Source organism: Rhincodon typus, chromosome 7, assembly GCF_021869965.1.
Source record: "Rhincodon typus isolate 14 chromosome 7, sRhiTyp1.1, whole genome shotgun sequence".
Classification (NCBI taxonomy): domain Eukaryota; kingdom Metazoa; phylum Chordata; class Chondrichthyes; order Orectolobiformes; family Rhincodontidae; genus Rhincodon; species Rhincodon typus.
Window position 1 is genome coordinate 8,003,964 of NC_063338.1, and position 23,963 is coordinate 8,027,926.

At 39.2% G+C, this 23,963-nt stretch overlaps 1 protein-coding gene across 1 annotated transcript in view; it reads left to right on the forward strand.

The window, feature by feature from the left end:
• Positions 1–721: 721 nt before the first annotated feature.
• LOC109913843 (sperm-associated antigen 16 protein) overlaps positions 722–23,963 on the forward strand; it is an 801,521-nt gene continuing 778,279 nt past the window's right edge. The window contains 4 exon segments of the mRNA XM_048598688.1: positions 722–860; positions 11,553–11,774; positions 11,777–11,827; positions 20,602–20,648. Coding sequence (XP_048454645.1) covers positions 722–860; positions 11,553–11,774; positions 11,777–11,827; positions 20,602–20,648 — 459 coding nt within the window.

Here is a 23,963-nt window from a genome sequence, read left to right on the forward strand (position 1 = left end):
GTCTGCACTCAGATTGGGCAAATCAAATCAGCAAAAATACCTAGAGGAGGAATTCCTCGAACAAGTACAGGATGGTTTTCTGGATCAATACATTAAGGAACCATCTGGAAAACAGGTAATCCTAAACAGGGTAATGTATGATCAGAAAGGAATAATTGACAATATAGCTGTGTTGGACCCCTTGGGTAAGAGTGACCATAATATTATAAAATTCTTCATCAAGATGGAAAATGACACAATTGATTCTGAGACTAAGATCCTGAACCTAATTAAAGGAAACCACAGTGGTATGAGACATGAGCTGGCAATGATAAATTGGGGAATGTTACTTAAAGGGATGACAATGGATAGGCAGTGATAAACATTTGAAGTGTACATAAAGGAATGGCAAAATTTGTTCATTCATATCTAGCACAAAAGTAAATTGAAAAGGTGGCCCAACCATTTAAGTATGGCTAACAAGGGAGATTAGGGAAAGTATTAGAATAAGTATTACCTATCCAAGGTACAGGCCTACAAATCAGCCCAAAAAATAAAGCAGACCTGAGAATTGGGAGTAGTTTAGATTTCAGCATAAGAGGACAAAGGCTTTGATTAAGACAGGGCAGAAATAGAGTATGAGAGTAAATCTGTGGTGAACATACAAACTCCTTGTAAAAGCTTTGACATGAATGTGAAGAGAAAACGATAAGTGATGACAAATCTAAGAGGGAAAGTTATCATGGGGAACAAAGTGATAGCAGACCAATTAAATACATACTTCCATTCCACCTTCACAAAGGAGGGCATAAATAATGTCAAAAAGTACTGGGGAATACGGGGTCCAATTGAGGAGGAGGAACTGAAGGAACTCAGTGTTGGTATGGACATGATGTTGGTGGGACATTGACGGGATTAAAGGCCAATAAATTCTCAGGCCCAATAATCTATACCACGAAAAGTACTTAAGGAAGTGAACCTAGAAATACTGGACGCACTGGTAGTCATCTTTCAAAACTTTATAGGTTCTGGATTGGTTCCTATGGATGGTAACATAGTCATTTAGAAAGATACAGGTAGAAAGAAAACAGGGAGTCATAGAATTGTTAGCTTGACATCAGTAGTAGCAAAAATGCTAGAGTCAGTTGTAAAAGATTTAATAGCACGGCACTTCAGAATCAGTGACAAGATCAGACAGAGTTACCATGGATTTACAAAAGGGAAACCATGCTTAATTGGTCTTTTGGAATTTTCAGGATGTAATTAGGAAGATTGATAAGAGGATTCCATAGATGTAGTTTGCTTGGAATTTCTGAAGCCTTTTGATAAGGTCCCACGTAAAATATTGGTATGTAAAATTAAAGATCACGGGATTGGGGATAGTGTAATTACATGGATAAAGAACAAGCTGGCTTATGCTAAAAGAAAAGAGTCGAATAAACAGTATCGGAGCTTGGACCCCAGCTACTCATAACATATATTAAATGACTTAGATGAGGAAATAAAATGTATTATCTCCAAATTTGTAGATGACAGAAAGCTGGGTAGGAAGAATGAGAGATTCTGTAGTGCAATTTGGAGAAGTAGAGTGAGTAGGCAAATGAATGGTACGTCAAGTATTTATGGATAAATGTGAGGTTATTCATTTTGGTAGCAAGAACAGGATGGCAGCTTATTATCTGAATGGTACAGATTGGGTAAGGGGAAGGTGCAATGAGACCTGGGTGTCCTTGTACACCGGTTGCTGAAAGTAGGCATGCAGATGCAGTAAAAAAGGCTATTAATATATTGCCCTTTATAGAAAAAGGATTTGAGAATAGGAACACAGATGTCAAAACTTTATAGGTTCTGGATTGGTTCCTATGGATGGTAACATAGTCATTTAGAAAGATACAGGTAGAAAGAAAACAGGGAGTCATAGAATTGTTAGCTTGACATCAGTAGTAGCAAAAATGCTAGAGTCAGTTGTAAAAGATTTAATGGCACAGCACTTCAGAATCAGTGACAAGATCAGACAGAGTTACCATGGATTTACAAAAGGGAAACCATGCTTAATTGGTCTTTTGGAATTTTCAGGGCCTTGTCGAGACCATGCCTAGAGTACTATATGCAGGTTTGGTCTCATTATTTAAGGATAGATGTCCTGGCTGTGGAGGAAGCACAATGAAGGATCATCAAACTGATTCTTAGGATGGAAGGACTGGTGTGTGAAGAGAGACTAGATTGGTTACCACTATATTCACTGAATAGAAGAATTGGGGGAGGGGATCTCATAGAAACCGTAAAATTCTAACAGGACTAAACAGAAGTAAACACAGGAAGGATGTTGCCAAGGATAAGGCAGCCCAGAACCAAGAGTCATAGTCTAAGATTACGGCATAGGCCAGTTAGGACTGAGAGGTTTCACCCAGAGAGTGGTGAGCTGCGTAATTCTCTGCTGCAGAAATGGTAGAGCCCAAAATACTGAATGTTTTCAAAAAGAGTTAGATAAAGTTTTGAGGGTTAAAGGGTTCAAAGGATATAGGGAGAAAGTGGGAAACAGGATACTGAGTTGAACAGCCCTAAACATATTGAATGGTGGAGTAGGCTTGAAGGGCCGAATGGCCTACTGCAGCTCCTACTTTCGATATTTCTTTGCTTTCAGTGGAACGTACTATTCATAACTTATGTTTAAGGTTTTGGAAATGTATTTCTATTACTCTAATTAATAAAACCTCTAGGACTACTACATTTCTACACTTATCTTTTTCTTTTGGTGCAATAAAACCTTCTACTTACTGACTAAATATTTGTTCTCCTTACAAAAATTAAGCATTGTGTAAACTGGACATGCCTTGTAGTTCCAGTATTTCCTCTTCAAATTTCTGACAGTTTTTGTGCATAAGATCCAGTTAGAGTAACCCTCAAAATATTGCTGGTTGGGGAATTCAGCAGTGGAAACACCACTGAATGTTACGGGAAGGTGATTCAATTTTCTGTTGTTCTGGTGGTCATTGATTACCAGTTGTATGGCAGGAATATTATTGGTCAGTTATCAACCCAAATTTGAATATTGTACAAAGTGTGTGGCAAGTGGGCATGGACTGTTTCAATATTTGAAGAGCTGTAAATGGAACTGAACACTATACAATCACCAGTGAACTTTCCCCACTTTTGACTTTACAATGAAGTCATTGATGAATAAGCTGAAGCTATTTGGAATTAGAATTTGTTCTTAAAGAACTAAGTGATGTTTTGGACGGAGGAAATTGGACTGTACCAACTATAGCCATCTTCCTTGGTATGAGCTGTGGAACATTTTTGCACAATTCCTAAGTGTCTTCATTCTTACGCAATGCCACTCTTGGTTTAATGCTGTCTTGATGAAAAGGGTAGTCATTCTACCTCACTAAATCATTTTTTTTTATATAATCCTTCCAAAAATGTTAAGTTGCATTGATGTCCAGGAAGATATCTCATTTCAAGCATTGCTATACTTTGGTTATATTTATACATTTACAAATGTAATTGTATATTATAAAATATCGTTGCCCAGACATTAGCATTATAACATTGTAAAACGAAATTCAATGTTCTAAGTGGTTGAGACAATTTAATAAAATTTCTGACATATTTCTTGATTTCATTACGTGATTTTGGAGCTTTAATTTGATCATAAATAAATCTCTGCACAAATATTTTGCCTCTTGATGGCAAAAAAAATAATAAATTTCACATCACTCCATCTTTCAGAAAAGACTGAATTCTCAATTTTTAAAAAAAAATTATATTTACACACTCATTATCAACTTGAAATTATTTAAATGGTTGAGATGTCAGTCAGCAATTATCGGGATATTTAATTACTCAACTTATCCCCATGTCTCAAATATCAGTGACATATTTTCGTATTTTGATTGAGAATTGTTGTTCAACCTAGTATTTCTATTGATCAGAAAATTAATAGGAAAGTACAGAAGTCAAAGTCCAGTCAGTTCATCAAATCTATTCCCTTGATAGACAACACAAAACTTAGGTTTTCAATGACTCTACTTCGATTATTTATCTGCATGATCTCTTACTGATGACTAAATCAAGAATATCTAAAAAAGTCTTGATCACTAAATCATCTGATTGTTCTTTTTAGGATAGATTACGTTGATTAAAAGAAGAAGAGCAATCTTCACAAAAATTATTCCAATAACGTCTGAAAATATTTCTACCTAATTATTTATCCAGTATTTTTTAGTGTTGACCAACACCACATTCACTGTTTTTGCTCAGAATCTGTCCCACAGTGTGCAAAAAATTGTTCTCAATTCTAGAGTCATTTCAGGCTGGTTAATTTACAAATTCATATCTCATATGAAACCCAAGTTCAATAGTACTATGATACATGATTGTTATCATTTCGCAAACTGGAACTCAATGGAATGGATTCTCAAAAATCCCATTCTGGCCTTGTTACAGAAAATCATTGTTATGTACACATGTTTCATCAAAATACATGTTTGAGAACAGTTGCTCTTTTTCGTGGTCATTTTAAGGATGAAATAAATCCACACCCCCTCTCTGTGATGAGCCATTACCACTTTGCAGACTTTCCACCTGGCAATTCATTCTTTCTTATTTGTTCACAAGATGTGGGCATCATGTGATGGTGGTGAGGCACCTTCTTGAACTGCAGTAGTCTTGTGGGTGGTAGTGTGATAGATACACCCATAATGGTTTTAGGAAGGGAGCTGCAGGATTTGGACTTAGGTGGCAGTGAATGAGTGGATACAAAGTTCCAAGCTAGGAGGCTGTGTGACTACACAGGAAATTTGCATTTGATAGCTTTGCCCTTCTAGCTGATAGAGGTAATGGATTTAGAGTCACAGAGCCATACAGCATAGAAACAGACCCTTTGGTCCAACTCATCCATGCTGACCAGATATCCTAAATTAATCTAGTCCCATTTGCCAGCATGCGGCTCATATCCCTCTAAACCCTTCCTATTCATATACCCATGCAGATACCTTTTAAATGTTGTAATTGTACCAGCCTCCACCACTTCCTCTGGCAACTCATTCCATACACGCACCGCCCAATGCATGAAAATGTTGCCCCCTTAAGTCCTTTTTAAATCTTTCTCCTCTCACCTTAAACCTATGAGACCAATGCCCTCTAGTTCTGGAATCCCCCACTCCGGGGAAAAGACCTTGGCACCCTATCTATGCCCCTCATGATTTTATAACTCTCTGTTAAGTCATTCCTCAGCCTTCAATCCTCTAGGGGAAACCTGGATGGGTTTGCTGCAGTGCATACTGGTGCCATTGTTTATCGATAGTGGTGAGAGCGAATGTCTAAGACGTTAATTGGGTGTCAATCAAGCAGGCTGCTTTGCTCTGGATGGTTTAAATGTTCTTAAGTGTTCTTGTAGCTTGACTCATCCAGAAAATTGGAGAGTATTCTATCACACTCCTGACTTGCACCTTGTAGATGGTGGACTGACTTTGAAGAGTCAAGTGGCAAGTTAAATACTGCAGAATTCTAAGCATCTGACCGGTTGTTGTGGCTGCATGATTTATATGGTTGGTCCAGTTCAGTCTGTGTTCAATGCTAACTTCCAGGATGTTGACAGTGGGGAAATTCAGTGGTGATAATGCCATTGAATGTCAGGAGAAATAGTTAGATTTTTTTCATTAGAGATGGTCATTGCCTGGTACTTGTTTGTTGTGAATGTTACTTTTCAATTCCGCTCTCGGATGCTGAACGTTCTGTACTCAGCAAAGGTCTCAGCTTTATTCTTCTGCATCCCCACCTTAAATTTCGGGCACGACATGATGTCGAACTCTTCCTCCACCAGCTTTGCCTCCGTGCCCATTTCTTTGGACAAGAGTCCTCTCCATGTCCCTCAGACCCCTTCACCAAGTTCCAACACTTTCCCTCCACCTGGACCACTCCCTCTGGCCTTTTACCTGGACTCGAACTGTTCATTGAGAACTGTCAACGTGAAATTGGTTGCCTCAATTTCTGTGCCCTGCCTCACAAAATCCAACCTATCTCCCTCTGAAGTAACTGCACTCTGTGTTCTAGATTTAGCCCTGGCTTTATTATTAAGTCTGCTGTAGTCTGGCATACTGACTTCCACATTGCAGAGGATCAGCGCTAGCTCTCAGATACATCCTCCTATCCTCCCCGGACCATGACCCCACCATAACACATCTGGCCATGGTATCAACTACGGTAACTGACCTCATTTCATCTGGTGATCTCCCCCCGACTGCCTCCAAACTAATAGTCCCCCAGCACTGTACAGCTCACTTCTACCTCCTTCCAAAAATCCACAAACAGGACTGTCCGGGCAGACCCATTGTTTCAGCCTTCTCCTGCCCCACAGAGCCCATCTCTTCCTACCCTGACTCAATCTTCTCTCCCCTGGTCCAGCCCTTGCCCATGTATCACCGTGATTCCTCTGACGCCAGTTTCAAAATTTACATTTTGCAGGCTCCAGCCGCCTCCTCTTTACGATGGATGTACAATCCCTTTACACGTCCATCCCCCACCAGAACAGTCTTCGGGCTCTCCACTTCTTCCTGGAGCAAAGGCCTGAACCGTCCCCACCCACTGCCACCTTCCTCCGCTTTGCTGAGCTCTTCCTCACCCTCAACAACTTCTCTTTTAACTCCTCTTGTTAGAGTTCTGAGGAAGGATCACTGGGCCCAAATCGTTAACTCTGATTTCTTCATAGATGCTGCTAGACCTGCTGAGCTTTACCAGCAACTTCTATTTTCACTGGAATTGGAAAGATGGAGGCTAAGGGGCAAACTGATAGAGGTTTACAAAATTATGAGGCGCATGGACACGGTGCATATTCAGAGGCTTTTTCACCAGGGTGGAAAGGTCAAGAGGGCAAAGGTTCAAGGTGAGAAGGAGAAAGTTTAGGGGAGAAGCGCAGGGAAATTTTTTCACACAGAGAGTGATGGGTACCTACAACACACTGCCAGTGTTAATGTGCCTGCTTCCACCATATCCAATGTTTAAGGCGTATCTTGACAGATACACAAATGGGAGGCGAACAGAGGGATAGATACCATGCATGGGCAATGAGTATCTGGTCTAAATAAGGATTAGGAAAATGGTGCAGGTTTGGTGGGCCTTGAGATCTGTTCCTGTGCTGTATTTTCCATGATGCTGGTTGTGGAGAGTTTTCCCTCTGAATTTGGTGACTTCAGGTTAATTAGGCTCCTTGATGCCACACTAGATCAAATACTATCTTGATGTCATGAAAAGTTACTTTCACTTCAGTGGAAGCATAGTAATGTTGCCAGACTAATAATCCAAAGGCTCGGGCTAATGCTGTATTCGGGTTAAGGGTTCAAACTCCATCACAGTAGTTCTTGGAACATAAATTCAATGAATAAATCTGGAATATAAAGCTGGCCTTAGTAATGGTGACCATGGAACTAACATTGATTGTGGTTAAAATCCGTCTGGATTCACAATGTTTAGGAAAGGAAACGTGCCTTCTTTACATAGCACTCTTAACCCACAGCAATGTGGTTGACTCTTACTCGCCCTCTGAAATAGTGCAAGCCACTCAGTTCAAGGGCTAATTAGGAATGGTCAACAAATGTTGGGTTTGCCAGCTCATATCCTATAAAAGAATAAGCAAATAAAACCTTGATTTCAGTTCTTTTTTCTATGTTTGGAAGAGTATTCATCAGCTGAGAGGGGAGGTAGCGGTAGCGGTAGGAGGTGCTCAGCAGGGATCTCATTGCTCAGGTTTGACATGATGACATGAAACTTCACAGAGTCTGGGATCCATATTAAAGGACTCTCAGGACAACTCCTGCCTGACTTTATATCACTGTGCCACTACCTATTGTGGGGATATCCTGCCAGTAAAACAGTACATAGCCACGAATAGTGTCTGGGAGATCATCTGCAATGTAAAATTCAGCTTATTATCACTCACTCAGTGCAGCTTACAGTTTTGACTCCTGACATGTGAGGGACATTGTTGATGGATTTTTTCAATGGTTGGCTTGTTACTTTTTGCAGCGACATTTGGGAGGTCAAAGTTGTAAACTATGCTCACTGTGCACTTGATAACTATGCCATACTGAATTGATTGTTGGAATCTCTTATGGAAGTAGGCATCATATCAGTTGAATATCACATGCTAAATTTCCCAGATTAGAGCCCTTCTTCTATTAGTGTGCTGCAAATGTTGCCATCATATAAATCCGAACAAATAAAAGAACAAAGTGTGCACATATTGAACGAGAAGTGCATTTTGGAGGATGGAATTGGTAGTTTCATAGAATAGGGGAGTGGGATAGGGACCTAACTAGTTTTACTGAAGCTTTAGTAAGAACCGTTGTGGTGAAGTGGGCTATACACGAAGATATAAATTGATAAGTAGAGTTTGTAAAATGGATGTAAATTGCCTCGACCACATCAACTCAAGTGTGTTATTGGTATGAAAAATTGGAAAGGCATTCATTGTCATCAGTCACAAGTTTGACAATGCTTATGCACAGTTTCCAACTCTCCTTTAAAATGCTGAATCTGAGTCTGTCTTAATAAGCTTTGTTTCCTTTTCCAATTTGTATTACATGACAAATCTGAACTGGACACTGTTTGGATGCTTGAAAAGCATCCTCTTTGCCAAGCCTTGCATTTTCAATTCTTCAGTTGGCTGTGTTGTGGGAGGACGAAGGGGACAGATAGACAAAGATCTCTAAAGGTCTCCCTGAAATGCAGCAGCACTGTCATTAATGACTAGTCACCAGCTTACTACCATTCAAAATGGTGACAACTTGCCCATCAAGTGGTATTACACTTTTGAGTCCAAAAGCCTTAATAATGCGACAAGGCAGTAGTACAGAGGGAATGTAAAGAAAGGAAATCCTGCATTCCAGATCCCAGGATACCCTTCCTCCACATGCTCAAAAAAAAAATGTGGGTTGAGAATCGACCTCTTCAGTCATAAAGACTGATGGCAGAAACTCTCGATCCCGAGTTAGACGTCGTTAAATCGAGAGACAGGTGACCAGGACCTTCCATATTACCTACATTTCAATAGATCCATACTACACTTGACAATACTTCCACCAGCATTATTTTAATTCCAAATTTTAAAAAAGTAGCGCCAGGGTAGCATTTCAACTGTTTTTGAAAAATAGTAGGCAAATGTACTTTCATCTTTTTCATCGGTCTTATAATAACACCTGTTTATTGTAATTGTAATTTCAACTAATGCAGTCATTGTTAAAGCAGGAGCAACCTACACGTTCCTTTAACTTTTTAAACGTATATTTTGTTATTTGGTTAAAAAAAGTTTCAAAAACCACTTCCACCTCCACAGTCCCTTACATAGACCGAGGTTTGACATTTGAACACATACAGTAGCAGATTACTATTTGCGATCATTAACTGGATACATAAAAGTTTTAACTACTCCGCTTCGGACGCCCACACAATTAATCAATAGGGTGCATCGAAGAATAGGAATAGCTCAGTCTTACAATATTCTGACAGAAAAAAAATTGCAGTGTCGAGTTCACGGTAAATGTTGAAAATTATTGCTATCAGTTAACCAATCTACACATCGAAAGACAGGAAACTTGTAGGTGGAAAAAAACCTTAAAACTTCTTGAGCAGTGAGGTTCCGATTGGCTATATCTTCATATCAATTCTGTGATCCAAATTTGACAAGAGCAGTTTCAGGATTTTATTTACTATTATACGCGGATAAATAAATTTAATTTTCGCTATTGAAAGTTACCAATCACAAAATCCTGTAGTCCCAAAATTAATTTTCCGGCCATCGTTTAGAATTGGCAAACGCCTGTCAGGCGCCCTTAACTGAGTCATTCTTTGATTGAGGATTCAGATAAAATTAACAGCAGTCAAATGTGCTTGCAAGAACCAGCTACAAGCAGCCCATATAAAGCTCACTTAACCTTTAGGGAAAAAGAACTGCGTAAATTCTGAGATATTGCTTAGATATTTCGATTTCGAGTATTTACCCAACTTTATATTTGAATTTAAATACATATATGATTATTCAACTCCATTTTAAGAAAATAATATATTGCCACAGCAATTTTAGACGCTTAGACTGCAACACCGTGGATTTTATAAAGAACAATTTTCTTTTGAAATATAATTAAACGATGAACCAAATAAAGTGAACCAAATACAGAAGCCCGAACACACATACAAGCAGGTTAAGAAACAGCTTCTTTCCGGCCGTTATCAGACTGTGAATGGACTCAAGCCTCAAATAATATAATCTATATATTCTTTGCTTGCTGCGATCTGCCTGTACCGTTCGTAAACAGAACTTTTCACTGTATTTCGGAACAAGTGACAATAAAATCAATCCAAATCCTAATCAGTTGCAGTGGGACCATTCACTTTGTTGAACTACATATCGGAAAAAGAGTAGTGTATGCCAAAACAACGGAGAACACTGCCCCTCCGTGGATCGAAGGAAGCCGTGTTAACTTTTGCTGTATTAAATGCAATCTGGGAATACATTCTTGTACACAATATCAATTTTTACTTTACGTTGAGTAAAACTGATAATTTTAATATCGGGAAGCAGTTCCACTTGAATATTTGCAGTGCGCTACGTAATAATACCCAGCTACACATTTTTGTTTAAGGGTCCGTAGTCAAGAAAAAGGATCTGAACGTATCTATACTTCGGACGGCAGGCTCCCCGCTTACTGTAATTACAGAATGAGCCAGGAGTCTGCAGCCGAAATAAAAACGGGGAAAGTCTGAAACGGGGTTTCGCTTCGAGTATTAGTAATTAACCGGGTGTGCTAATTCTTTAATTTGGAAAATAAAACACGTAGATGCACATTGCGGATGCTACCGTTAAGATAAACATTTCCTGCTTTCCTCGCCGTTTCCACAACAGCGACAACCCAATGAAGCTGAGGGCGGGAGGGACTGAAGCTGCATATTATTGGTACTGGATGCCTTTCATTTAAACGTAAACAAAAGTGCGGAACCGCCTAAGGTGCCGTGGGCGAGCAATACGGAACGAACATTTCAATCCTTCAAAACTTCTGAAAAGCAAGCAACAACTGACAATGCGGGACACATATACCAGGGGAGGGGGTTGCTGCTGTTTGAACCCCGGGTTAGAGAGGGGGGGGGTGGGGGGTTTTAGAAAATCCTCGCTCCAGGGGCACAGCCTCTGGAGGCCGGAGTTAGGGACAAGAATTAAACTGTAAAGGCTTCACTGAAATCACTCATACAGCATCTCTTACCTCCCCGAACCTAAAGCTGCATTTCCCTCGGCGAATTGGATCAGCCTCCGGCCGGTACCATTAATCCACGCCCTGAAGGTGCCACAGGCTGCCGCTGCCTTTAATTTTTGTTCAAAAAAAGATAAACGGATGACATCTGAATCCCGATTATTAAAGCCATTTTCTTCACTTCTGCCTCAAAGAAGGGGATGGGAGGACGTCAGTTTCGACTGGACATTTCAAAATAGATAAACGCATTTCAGTAGAAATGGATTATTTTATAAACAGAACGCCAGAATTGTGTTTTCCTTCTTTCGTGAAAACTTCAATTTATAAAAGGGTCTGATTCATTTGACTCAAGAAATAAACCCCTGCTGGGTGGGGGTGGATGGCTCAGTTTTTATTTTGGTGTTGGGTTTGAGGCGAGAGGGAGGGAATCTCTCCTCGCTGTCTGGGGCGTGGTTCCCATAGCAACGGGACGCCCACTGCTGGCGAACTCTCGCAGGAGGATTCGCGAGAGCGGCGGCGGTGTCAATGGCAACGGCACGCGAGTAAACGGCAACTCAACGCAGTAATGTCGGAGGAGCAGGAAGACGGCACTTTCTACCTGCAGCGTATCCTTTAAACAGAACAGGGCGGTTGCGTTTCAGCAGCGTGGGTCGGGCAGAGCAGAGGTGAAATAACCGCCGGTGTCGCTGCCTAATTTTTTGTTTTGAAAGTGACAACTGTAAACATGCGTTGGGGCTCTGCAAATTGGCTTCCCACTTTTTTCACACAGTTTCATACACCGCCCGCAAAAAAAAATCAAACAAGTGTGAAATCTCAGTATCTGCTCATGCGTGAAGGGTGGGTAGCGTGTACCTCGCGCTGAGCGTGGCGCGTGCTGAAACCGTTTTGCTGTTGTCGATGGAACGCGAATCCGTTAGGAACTGAGCGCGTGGCCCCGAATGGGTGGCTGGTCACACCGGGTACGCGCTGTCAGCACCTTGTCTATATTTTTCCAATCGGTAACGAAGCGGCCAGCTTCCCACCATTTTGCTTCCCCACCCAAAAAAAAAGTACACTCTCACGGAGCTGCGTTATCAGCCAGAATGTCATACATATGTACTAACTAGCCGCTGCCGCTTTTTTCTAGGTGGATGGTGCGGTCATGACCTTATTTGCTACCACCGTACTTTTTTTTTGACTGGGCAGTCCCCAGCAATTTAGGACAATGTCACCAGAAATCGCTGGAGAAACTCAGCGGGTCCAGCAGCATCCGCGAAGAGAGAGAAAAGGATTAAACCTTTCGATTCCGGTGACAATTCCTCAGAGCTAGAACCTGCTCAGTTTCTCCGGCTATTTGTTTCAGAGCGCCAGCACCCGCAGTTCTTTGTTTTATCTTGTTACAACAACGTACTGCGGAATAACAGTGTTAAATTAGAGTTGTAGAGGAGATTTAATTTAGTAGTAAAAATCACGAGGCGCTCTGAACCGAGTAGGGAAAACATGTTCTCATTGGTGGAAGGGTTAAGAGCCAAAGAAGGCTGATTGGCAAGGAGCCAACGATCAAATGAGGAAAAGATTCGTTTTATCCAGGGAGCAGTTATGATCTGGAATGCAAACCTGCAAAGAATGCTGATAGGTTTAGTTGTGGCTTTCTGAAGATATTGAATAAACACCTGAAGAGAACGGGGCCTAGCTGGATTGCTGTTCTAGATTTTAAAAAAAAATGTAAGAGTCGGAAATGTCCCTTGAATTTTACGGTGTGCTTACAGAATGATGGAGGTTTGCAGTGAAGAAAAAGGCCTTTCGACCCATCGAGTTAGCACTGGTCAAAAACAACTACCTAGCTAATCCCGTTTTCAAGCGCATAACTCACAGTCTTGTATGCCTTGGCATCAGAAGTATACATCTAAGTATTTTTTTATTTGCCCAGAGGGTTCCTGCCTCTACTACCGTTACAGGCAATGAGTTTCAGACTCTCACCACCTTCTGGGTGAAATCATTTTTCACCACATCCCCTTCAAACCTCCTGTCCCAAACTTTAAATTTATGCCCCTGGTCATTAAGCTGTCTACCAAGGGGAAAAGTGTCTTCCTCTCTGTACCCCTTACTATTTTATACATCTCAATCATGTCCCTCCTCCGTCTCCTCTGGTTCAAGAAAACTAAACCCAGTCTACCCAAACTGTCTTCATAACTAAAACCAGCTTAGGCAACATCCTGGTAAATATCTGCACCCTCTACAATGTAACCATATCACATTTGCAGGTGTGGAAATACATGATCACAAACACTGCAGTAAGAGTGTTAGCATTGTTGTATTGTAACTTGGTAAAATAAGAATACTTATGAAAAAAAAATACATTGTATAAGGACAATTTGTACCACATTTTGAGAGTGAAATATACAAAAATAACGGTACTAGGAGAATTTGGTACCAGAAACTGAACCCCAAGGTTTGGGTGTGAATCTAGTCGAGGTTATTTTTTTTAAAGGCCATCTTTAGTACTCCTTCATTGGTTTCTTGGATATTAGGGATAATAGATCTTATTATTCGTCCTTGTGTATAAACACAGGTTTTCACTATAATAGCATGGTTGCCATTAAGAGCTCACCATGTAACTACAGATATGTGCATGCATTTTACAATTCTGCAATGAATTTGTGCCCCGGTTCCCAACTTCACTGTGCTCCCATTCAAAAAACCTTACATGTTATTGTCATATGTGCAATGCCAGAAGGCAGGTCCTTGACTCAGTCTGCTGATACTTCACCCTGTGCCAATTTCTTGGCATTTTTTTAGTTAGTGGTGGTTTGCCATTGCTTTCCATTCACAGGCCTTGAGTCTACCAGCTGGAATGTGAATTAAACTCACCTTGTTGGTACTGTTCTGATGCTAGAGCCAAGGAGTTTTTGGTTATTTCATTTTAATAGGTAATGAAATGAAGCTTAGCCTTTTTAGAGCAGTGCTGTATTGAAGCTGGTCTGTTATCAAAAATAATCTATACAATTATGAAGCAGCAGTGTAAGGTCTGATATTGCAACGGCATGGGTTATTTATTCATTTCTGCTTAGACGGTTTACAGTTTTTGATATTCGATATCAACATTATTCTCTGCTTAGCAAATGAAAATTGAAATTGTTGGTTGCAATATATAACTTGTGCACAGCACAGATCTTTAATTGATTTCATCACACAGAAGCAGTAATGAAAAATCCTTTCTACTTAAACCGTATATCCATAAGGCATCCTTACTCTTCGTATTTTCCGTAACTGGGCAAAATCAAACCTATCAATTCAATTCTTGTGATTATTTGCAAATTGTGGTTTATAACAGTTGAAAATTTCCTACAGTAAGAAAATTGATCTTTTTTTTCAGGGTATTTTATGTAATAGATTTCATATTAAAGCCTATGAACTTTAGTGGTAATGGAAGACTGATCACTTCAATATTGAATAGAGCAGTGATTATAATTCTGACAGAGGGGAATTTATGGATCAGTATGTTTCCTGTGCAGTGTTAAAGGAGGCAACTTTATTTGTTTCATTGCTTAATTGCATTTCAAAAGAAAATTGTTCTCAATAAAATTTACAGTGCAGTATAAGGCTATAACTGCCGTGGCAATGTATTGTTTTCTTAAAATGTAGTTGAACGATTATGCATATTTAAATTCACATATACATTTGGTAGAAATTTGAAATCAAAATATGTAAGCATAGTCCTGGGAAATGAAGTGGTTTACAGACAGGTTGCGTCTTGGGATTAATGATGTTGGTATCATAATATTGAGGTTAGTTATGGGAAAGGATAAGGGGGAAAATGGACTAAAAATGCTTGACTCAAGGATTAATTTGAAAAATTTGAGGTATCTGATTCCAATAACTTGATATTAATAACTGGCACACAACAATGTAATTTCTGCCTGCCTGTCATTAACTCCAAATCATTGGGACCAGATTATAATTGTAATTTTGTGATGAAAGGTATATAATTTAAATATATAAGAATTTTGATTTCAAAATGGAGGATATTGGTTACTTCTGTGTATGGTTTTTTTTTTAAATAGAAGCGAGGTCAAAGAATCCTTCTAAAACAAATGTCAAAGGTGATCTCATCAAAACGTACAGGGTTCTTAAGAGATTTGATAGGGTAAATATTGAGAGGATGTTTACCTGCATAGGAGAGTCTAGGACCAGAGAGTGTAGTCTCAGAATAAAGGGGAACCAATTTAAGACCAATTAAGATAATTTAAGAGATAAGGAGAAGTTTCTTCTCTGTTTTTGGAACTCCTTGCCACAGCATGTATACTTAAGGCTAAGAGAGATTCTTTATCAGTTGGGAAATTAAGGGTTTCAGGGAAAGGGTAGGAAAGTAAACATGAGGGAAGACATGAGACAAGAAGGGTCTAGGCCTGAAACGTCAGCCTTCCTGCTCCTCTGATGCTGCTTGGCCTGCTGTGTTCATCCAGTTCTACACCTTGTTATTTCAGATTCTCCAGCATCTGCAGTTCCTACTATCTCTGAAACAATTTTAACCCCACTGCGAAGCCTCTTCTAAGGATGCCTACCCTGAAGAAGTTACCCTCCTCCCTCCGGAAAAACCTCAGTGGATCTCTCTCCCACTGCAACTCTTTTGTAATCTCTTCGGCCTTGAAACTGCTCGACCACGTCCTGAAGCAAACCAGGTACTACAGCCACATCACCTTTCTTAGTACCTGCCTACGGAACCAGATCATCCCCAATGGACTACAGTCCACATTCAGGCCTTCCCAATTTGGCCCCATCCGTGACAATGTCTACATTCAGAACATTGAGATCCTTCAGAAGCGTTTCTCCCTGCGACTCCTGAAACACACACTCGCAGCAATGCGCCGGCATCTCCTGGCACTACAATCAAGCCAACCCCAGCTCAGAGCCTCCCTCTCCCAGACCTGCAAAGGACCTCTCCTGTTTTTTATTGTTTGTAAAAAAAAAAAAGGAAGAAGGGTCTAGGCCTGAAAGGTCAGCCTTCCTGCTCCTCTGATGCTGCTTGGCCTGCTGTGTTCATTCAGCTCTACACCTTGTTATCTCAGATTCTCCAGCATCTGCAGTTCCTACTATCTCTAAACATGAGGGAAGTTAGGTTGTCCATGATCCTATTGAATGCCAGATCTGGCTCGAGGAGCCAAATGGCCTGTAGGAGCAAGAACTGCAGATGGTGGAAGTCAGAATCGATACACTGTGGAGCTGGAGGAACACAACAGGTCCGGCAGCATCAGAGGAACAGGAAAGTTGACCTTTTGGGTTGGGACCCTTCATCAGTCCTGAATATCCTAGTTCTAACTTTAAGATTATGCCCTCACTAAACTAGCCTGTATATAACACTAAACCAAAAAGGAGAGTCACAGTGCTGGGAGTGTACCGTATTCACCCAACAGTCCAAAAGAAATACAAGAGCAGATATGTGGGCAAATTTCAGTGAAGTGTACAAGTAAAAGGGTAGTGATAGGAGGGAATTTCACCTTCCTCAACATTGACTGCAGTAGTCATTGTGTGAAAGGTTTAGAAAGAGCAGAATTTTTAAATGCATCCAGCACAGCTTTTTAAACTAGTATGTAGGAAATCCTACAGGACAGGGGGTGGCCCTAGACTTAATTGTAGGTAATAAAGCTGGACAATTGGTTGAAGTATCAGTGGGAGAGAATTTTGCAGATATTGCTCCACATCAGGGAGTGGAAAGTACCTGGACACTTTGTTCCAGGTGATGGCCACATCGCTCAGATTTGGTAATTCAGATTGCTCCGTGATCAGGAACAGGAAGACTCATCTGCCATGGCAATGTATTGTTTTCTTAAAATGTAGTTGAATAATTATGCATATTTAAATTTGCATTTACATTTGGTAGATGTATATATTATGTAATGTATACATTAAGACTGCAGGTGAGGCAGATATGGGGACCCAGTGGTAGCTTTTGAGCTGCCTTAGCCCCTCTTGTTCTTGTGAGCTGTGTGGCTGAGAACAGGGACTTAAGGAAGGTTAACCATCGTACAGTGGTACATGGAGCCATTCAAGTGGAGAAAGACAACATCGTAGTGGTAGGGGACAGTATGGGCATAGATACTGTTTGTGAGTGTGAGTTCAGAGGTTGTGTTGCCTGCCTGGTGCCAGGGTTAAGGATATTTTCTCAGGGCGGAGAGGAACATGAAGTAGGAGGGGGAGGATCCAATTGTCGTCGGCTACGTTGGTATTGAGAATGTTGATACAACTAGAAAGGAGATTTGGCTGAAAGATTTTGAATAATTAGGAACTAAATTAGAAAGTAAAACCTTCAAGGTAGTAATCCTGAGAATACTGCGTGAGCCATGTGAAGACTAGCATAGGGTAAATAAAGTCAAGGAGTTAAATCCGTGGCTCAATGATTGATGTGGAAGGAATGGGTTTCAGTTCATGGGACACTGGCACCAGTATGGCATAGAAGGGAGCTATTCCAGTGGCATGGATGTCACTTAAGCCACACTGGACCAGTATCCTGGCAAATTGAATAACTAGGACTGTAAAGAAGGTTTTAAACTAATTATTAATAATAATAGTAATTTATTGTAACATGTATTTGTGAAATACAGTAAAATCCTTATAAGTTGCCATTAGCCGGTGAAGAACCACTTAAATCAATTAAAGAAAAATTGATCGACCAAAAGGTGAGACTATGCTTCCAGCTTATGTTTAAGATTCCAGAGAAAAACTGATTAAAGAATGGGAGTTGCCTAAAAGCATTTCAAGGGTGCTCAATAGACAATGCAAACCAGAGCTTTTAAACAAGGCTTAAGTTTGAAATACTTCAAGGTATTTGTGTAGTTACCTGTCTCTGGGGAACCATTAAAAGCAAAGCTCACTGAGTCTTATTCAAATCAGAAAGAAACTCAAACATTGTATTATATAGTGACTAATCCAAACAGAAGGAGGAATCAGCAAGTGTGTCATGTTAACATATTAGAGGTATTATACCAGGGATTATAGTCAGCAAAAAAGTGTACTTGGAAGTGATGATTACATCAACTGGGGAGGCAATGGCCTAGTGGTATTATTGCTGGACAATTAATCCAGAGACCCAGATAACGTTCCGGGGACCCAGGTTCAAAGCCCACCATGGCTGATGGTGGAATTTGAATTCAATAAATACCCTGAAATTAAGAATCTAATGATGACCGTGAATCCGTTGTCAATTGTCGGAAAAACTCACCTGGTTCACTAATGTCTTTTTAGGGAAGGAAACTGCCATCCTTACCTGGTCTGGACTACATTTGACTGCAGACCCACAGCAATGTGGTTGAGTCTTAACTGCCCTCTGGGCGATAGGAGATAGGCAATAACTGCTGCCCAGCCAGCGATGTCCTCATCCCATGAAAGAATAAAGAAAAAAAAAGAAATAAGGAGTGAATTAAAAATATCAGAACCCTTAGAGAATAAATCAGAAACTTAAACTCTCTAGCAATCAGATTGGATAATATGAAGGTTCTAACTTCCAGATAATTGTTGTTGACTTACAAAGGCTGTTACAGAATCGTAAATCAAATTGTGGGAATAAGCTGGGCAAAACAGTTTTGACTGTTCATAGTGTTAATGTAGGGCATGCAACATCTTTATAGGACTTGATCCAGTGGGTTCACATAGGTGCAAAAACTGTTGAGCTGCAAAGATTCTGTGTTGATTGATTTTGCAACAATGTGGCATTGAAAATGGACTTCCCATTCCAAGTTTGGAGGACTGTATTAACAAATTGAATACAAATGATTCATCACAAAAAATGGACTTTCTGAAAGGATATTGGCAAGTTTTATTGACTGATAGAATCAAAGAATTAGTGGCTTATAATACCTGGATAGATTTGTTAAATGATGTTCCACTCATTGCAGATCATAGCTTTGCAGCTGTGGTACTTAAAGGTCTACACAGAAGAAAAAAAAGAGGCAATGCTGCTGACAAGTTGCACCAGTTTGACTGCACCAAATTATGAGAAACAATTCAAAAACTGGCTGATGCCAGCAACATTGCTGTGGGGGCTGTTTTCTTGGAAGTTGACATTATAGGGATCAAATGGCCTGATGGTTAATTTTCAAATGAACTGATGATTTATCAATGAAAATATTCAACAATTGAGAAAGAGATACTGAATCTTGAATAGACTACATCATTTTGAAATAACCATCAGCAACAACATGTAGGATACTGTTGTTTATATGGATCACAATCCTTTGATTTTATTCAAATAATTTCAGGACAAGAGCTTTATGATTATTTTGATGGAGTTTAATTCTCCAAATGTATAATTTGAAAGTCATTCATGTACTTCGAAAAGAAAATGCAGGCGCGGGTGCTTTATCAGGAGCACTTGTGAAAGAGACCAAGTGCTGTGGTGCTCATGGTCTTACATAAAATGTGGTCACTGTGTAATTTGTTGCATGTATAATGTCAATACGTTACTACTGTTCCTGTGACATAGAAATAGAGTAGGTATAATTTTTAATGGGTAACAAAAATACTCGTAATTTTTATTTGTCATTTGGGGGGTGTTTGTGATGTGAGGTATGTGTTTTATATATATATTTTAATTTAATTTGTTTTAGAGTTTAGATTTTGAACTAGTGGCATATGGGTTTTGATCTATGTGTATATGAGGAAATTTAATTGCTAACTGCCAGTATTTCTGAAGCTAACTTTTTTTAAAAAAGTGTGAGAGAAGGAGTCCCTGATGTGAAAATGGAAATTTGTTTGTGTTGTGGGAGTTTTACGAGCGGACAATGAAATGTTCTGGAGTATTTGCTCGCTTTCTGTTTTAGGAAAGTCAGAATTTATTTATTTGTTTTTTGCTTGGAAATTTTTTTTTAGATTGCTCAAGTTCTGCTTGGAGTTAGATATATGAAACTTTTTTTAAAGAGATAAGAGTTAGTTCAGAAAGGTTAAAAACGAGGTTACCTCAGTGTAAGGCTTTTATTTTGTAAGTTCCAGGCTAAAAAATCTTGATTAGAACCGTACAGGAGATGTTTGCAGCTGAGAATATCTAAGCTCAGTTGTTTGAAAAAATCAAGGTAGAGTCTATCAAACGGTCAAGACTGGGGAACTGTTTTGCTTAGACAAATACCCATTTATTGAAGTCTGTATGTATTGTTATCATGTTATCAACCCATTTTATCGCCTACTTTCCAAAATATACATGTTGCCTTTATTGAGGTTTGCACCTCTGACAATTTTTGCAAGATGCCTATATTGTGCATCTATTACAGTATGCTACAATTACCTGTCTAGACTGTGAATAGTAATTTATTATCTCGACAAATTACATTGACATCCAGTTAAGATGAATAACGTTGAAGAAGTGTTAACTTGATGTAGTAGTATGATGCTTAACTTGACTCAAATACAGAGGTTACTATAACAGAAGAAAGTGAAGGGGATTACCAGTATGAAGAGGTACAGTATGTTTTGGTTTATTTCAAATCAAACCTTTCTAACCATATTATATTTTTTCACTTCTTCTAAATGGGCATTCGCAGCACAAGGTCCTACTCTTCAGAATCTTTAGGTTTGGATGGAAGAGTTATCTATGAAATGCTGGTTTGTAAAAAATTTTCCAAAGCTATTGTGGAACTCTGTTTCCCTGAAAGACTTCTACTGTGGTAGTAACTTAGAAATGGTTGCACCTTAGATGTGTTCTTGACTATTTGATTTTGTTATAAAACTTGTCATGTTGTTTGCATAATTAACTTCTTGTAGTGTTTTTGTAAATATTCATTATACTTTAGCTGTTGTTATTTTAGCACGTTATGTTAGCATGCCCTCAATTTGAGTTTGAAATTCTAGCAAGAAACATGAGTCTTGCGTTAATGTTCTGGAGTTAAACAAAGATAATTGTATAGGAATGAGGACAGATTTGACTGTGGTGGACTGGACATGAAGTCTAAAAAGTAGGACAGTTGATGAGCAGTGGCAGATGTTTAAGGAGGTATTCAATTCCTCTCAAGTGATGTATATTCCAGAGAAGAAGAGCAATTATAAAAGGTAGAATAAATATCAACAGCTGAGCAAGGAAGTTAAAGAGAACATGAAAGCAAAACCAAAACGTGCCATATTGCAAAGATCAGTGGCAGTTTGGAAGATTGGGAAGGTTTTAAAGATCAGCGATGAGTTCCTAAAAAATAGTAAAAAGAGCAAAGAAATTATGAAAGAAAGCTAGCAAAATGGATAGTAGAAGTTTCTATCAATATGTAAAAGGAAAGAAAGTAGCTAAAGTGAATGTTGGTTCCTTGGAGGATGAGACTGAGGTGTTAATAGTGGGGAACGTAAATGGCAGAACACTAAATCGATATTTTGCCTTAGTTTTCACAGTGGAGAACACTAATACCACGCCAATAGTAACAGATCATACAGAGGTTATAGAAAAAGAGCATGGAACAGGCATCATCATTAGGGAATAAGTAGTGTGCAAACTATTGGGATTGAAAGCAGACAAGTTGCAAGGGCCTGATGGCCTACATCCTAGGGTTTTAAAGGAAGTGGTAGCAGAGATAGTGGATCCAGTTGTTATAACAAGCCAAAATTCTTTGGCTGCTGGACATGCCCAATTAGACTGGAAAAATACTAATATAATATCCTTATTCAAAAAGGGAAAGAGACAGACAGTATGGAAGTATAGTCCAATTAGCGTACTATCGTTCATTGGGAAATTGTTCAAATCCATTATTAAGGAAATAATACAGGGCATCTGGGAAATCGAAACACAATCCCTCAGAATCAGCATGATTTTATGAAGGGTAAATTGTGTTTGACTAGAATTGAGTCTGCTAGGGTTCTTCGAAGATAGAACAAGCAACATGAATAATGGGCATCCTGTAAATCTAACAGGTGGATTTCAGAGGCATTTGATAAGATGTCACACAAAAGGGTAACACACATGGTAAGATCACATGGGTTTAGGAATAATATATTAGCTTTGATAAAGGATCAGCTAATTGACAGAAAGCAGAGAGTTGGGATAAATGGGTCTTTTTCTGGTTCGCAATGTTTAACTAGTGGCGTGCCAATGAGATCAGTTTTCGGTCCCCAATTATTTACTATCTATCTTAATGACTTTGCGAGGATAGAAGGTAATTATAGCCAAATTTGCAGATGATACTAAAATAAGTGGGAGAGTAAGTTGCAATCAAGAAATAGAAAATTTACGAGTGGATATGGATAGGTTAGGTGAATGGGCCAAAATTTGGCAGGTGGAATTTAATGTGGATAAGTGTGAGGTTATCTATTTTGGTCAGAAGGAGAAAAAACAACTTATTAACTAAATGATTAGAAACTTCAAAGTGCTTCAGTGCAGAGGGATCTGGGTATCTTCGTGCATGAATCACAGAAAACTAGTATGCAGGTACAGCAGGTAATAAGAAAGTCAAGTGGAATTTGCCACTTATTGCTAAAGGAATAGAGTGTAAAAGTAGGGAAGTGATGCTGCAACTGTATAAGGCATTAGTGATTATTGTGCTCAGTTTTGGTTTCCTTAATTGAGGAGGGATTAAGTTGCATTGGCAGTTTGAAGGAGTTTCACGAGATTGATTCCAGCGATGAGGGGTTTGTCTTACGAAGAGAAATTGAGCAGTTTAGACCTACACTCTCCATCGTTTAGAAGAATGAGAGGTGATTTATTTGAGGTATTTAAGATATTAAACAGAACTGACAAAGTTGATGCAGAGTGGATGTTTCCTGTTGTAAGGTAGTCAAGAACTAGAGGTCATAGTTCAAACAGAAACTGGATTTCAAGCAGAACTAAGATGGCTTACTTTTCCCAAACAGTCATAAACCTATGGAAATCATTACCCCAGCGTGTGATGAATACTGTGACATTGGTGATGGCTCCGGCAGCAATGTTCCATCTAGAATTGTTTCACGTCTCTAAAGCGGGGTTGTCTTTACACGTTGGCAGATTTTAGTTATCTTGTTGTTGCTCTATTTCACATTCTAGCCAGTAGAGGCATGGAAGTGGTTGTTTTATGTCCATCTAGACCTCCCATTATATCATGAATCTTACCAATTGATGGTGTACTTACAGAAATGTAGCTGCAATCTACTTTCACAGTCATGATTTTCAAATGGAGGAAAACTACCTACTCGTTATGATCAGAAGTGATTAAAGCCAAACCCTAGTTACGATAGACTGTTACCCACAATTTGACTGAAAGTCAAGTAATTAACTTGGAATTGAATTGAGTAAGTAGCTTTTGTATGTACATTGTCTGCATCTTCTAAACTTAGTGAAGAGAGTGAGAAGTTTTAGAATAAGTCAAACCATTACTTAGCAGTTTTCTAATTAAGTTTTTATCGAAACAAATTGAAAACCCCGAACTCCAAACCAGGTCAACCTATTGCTACTTGTCCATCGGCATCCAAATTGCAATGATCAAACTTTCACTTATGTTCTATGGCTACCTTCAGCCATAATTTTTCATCAACAAAAAGCTTGATAGTGGTAAATGCATGATCATGGCATTACTAAATTTGTTTTTCTAGCTGAAATCTCTCCATGCTTGCCTTCCTTATTTGGCACATCTTTTTGCTGATTAAAAGGCCAGTGCTGTTTACATCCTGACACTGCATCTTGAGTAATTAAAATGAATTAAACTTTCTAGGAGACCATTACGGTAAATATTGATTTGGAATTACTTATTTTCCGGTGAAATTATAGTTATGGTTCTGAATTTTTCCTTTAATATAATATAATTTAATAAAATAAGAGAAGATTCA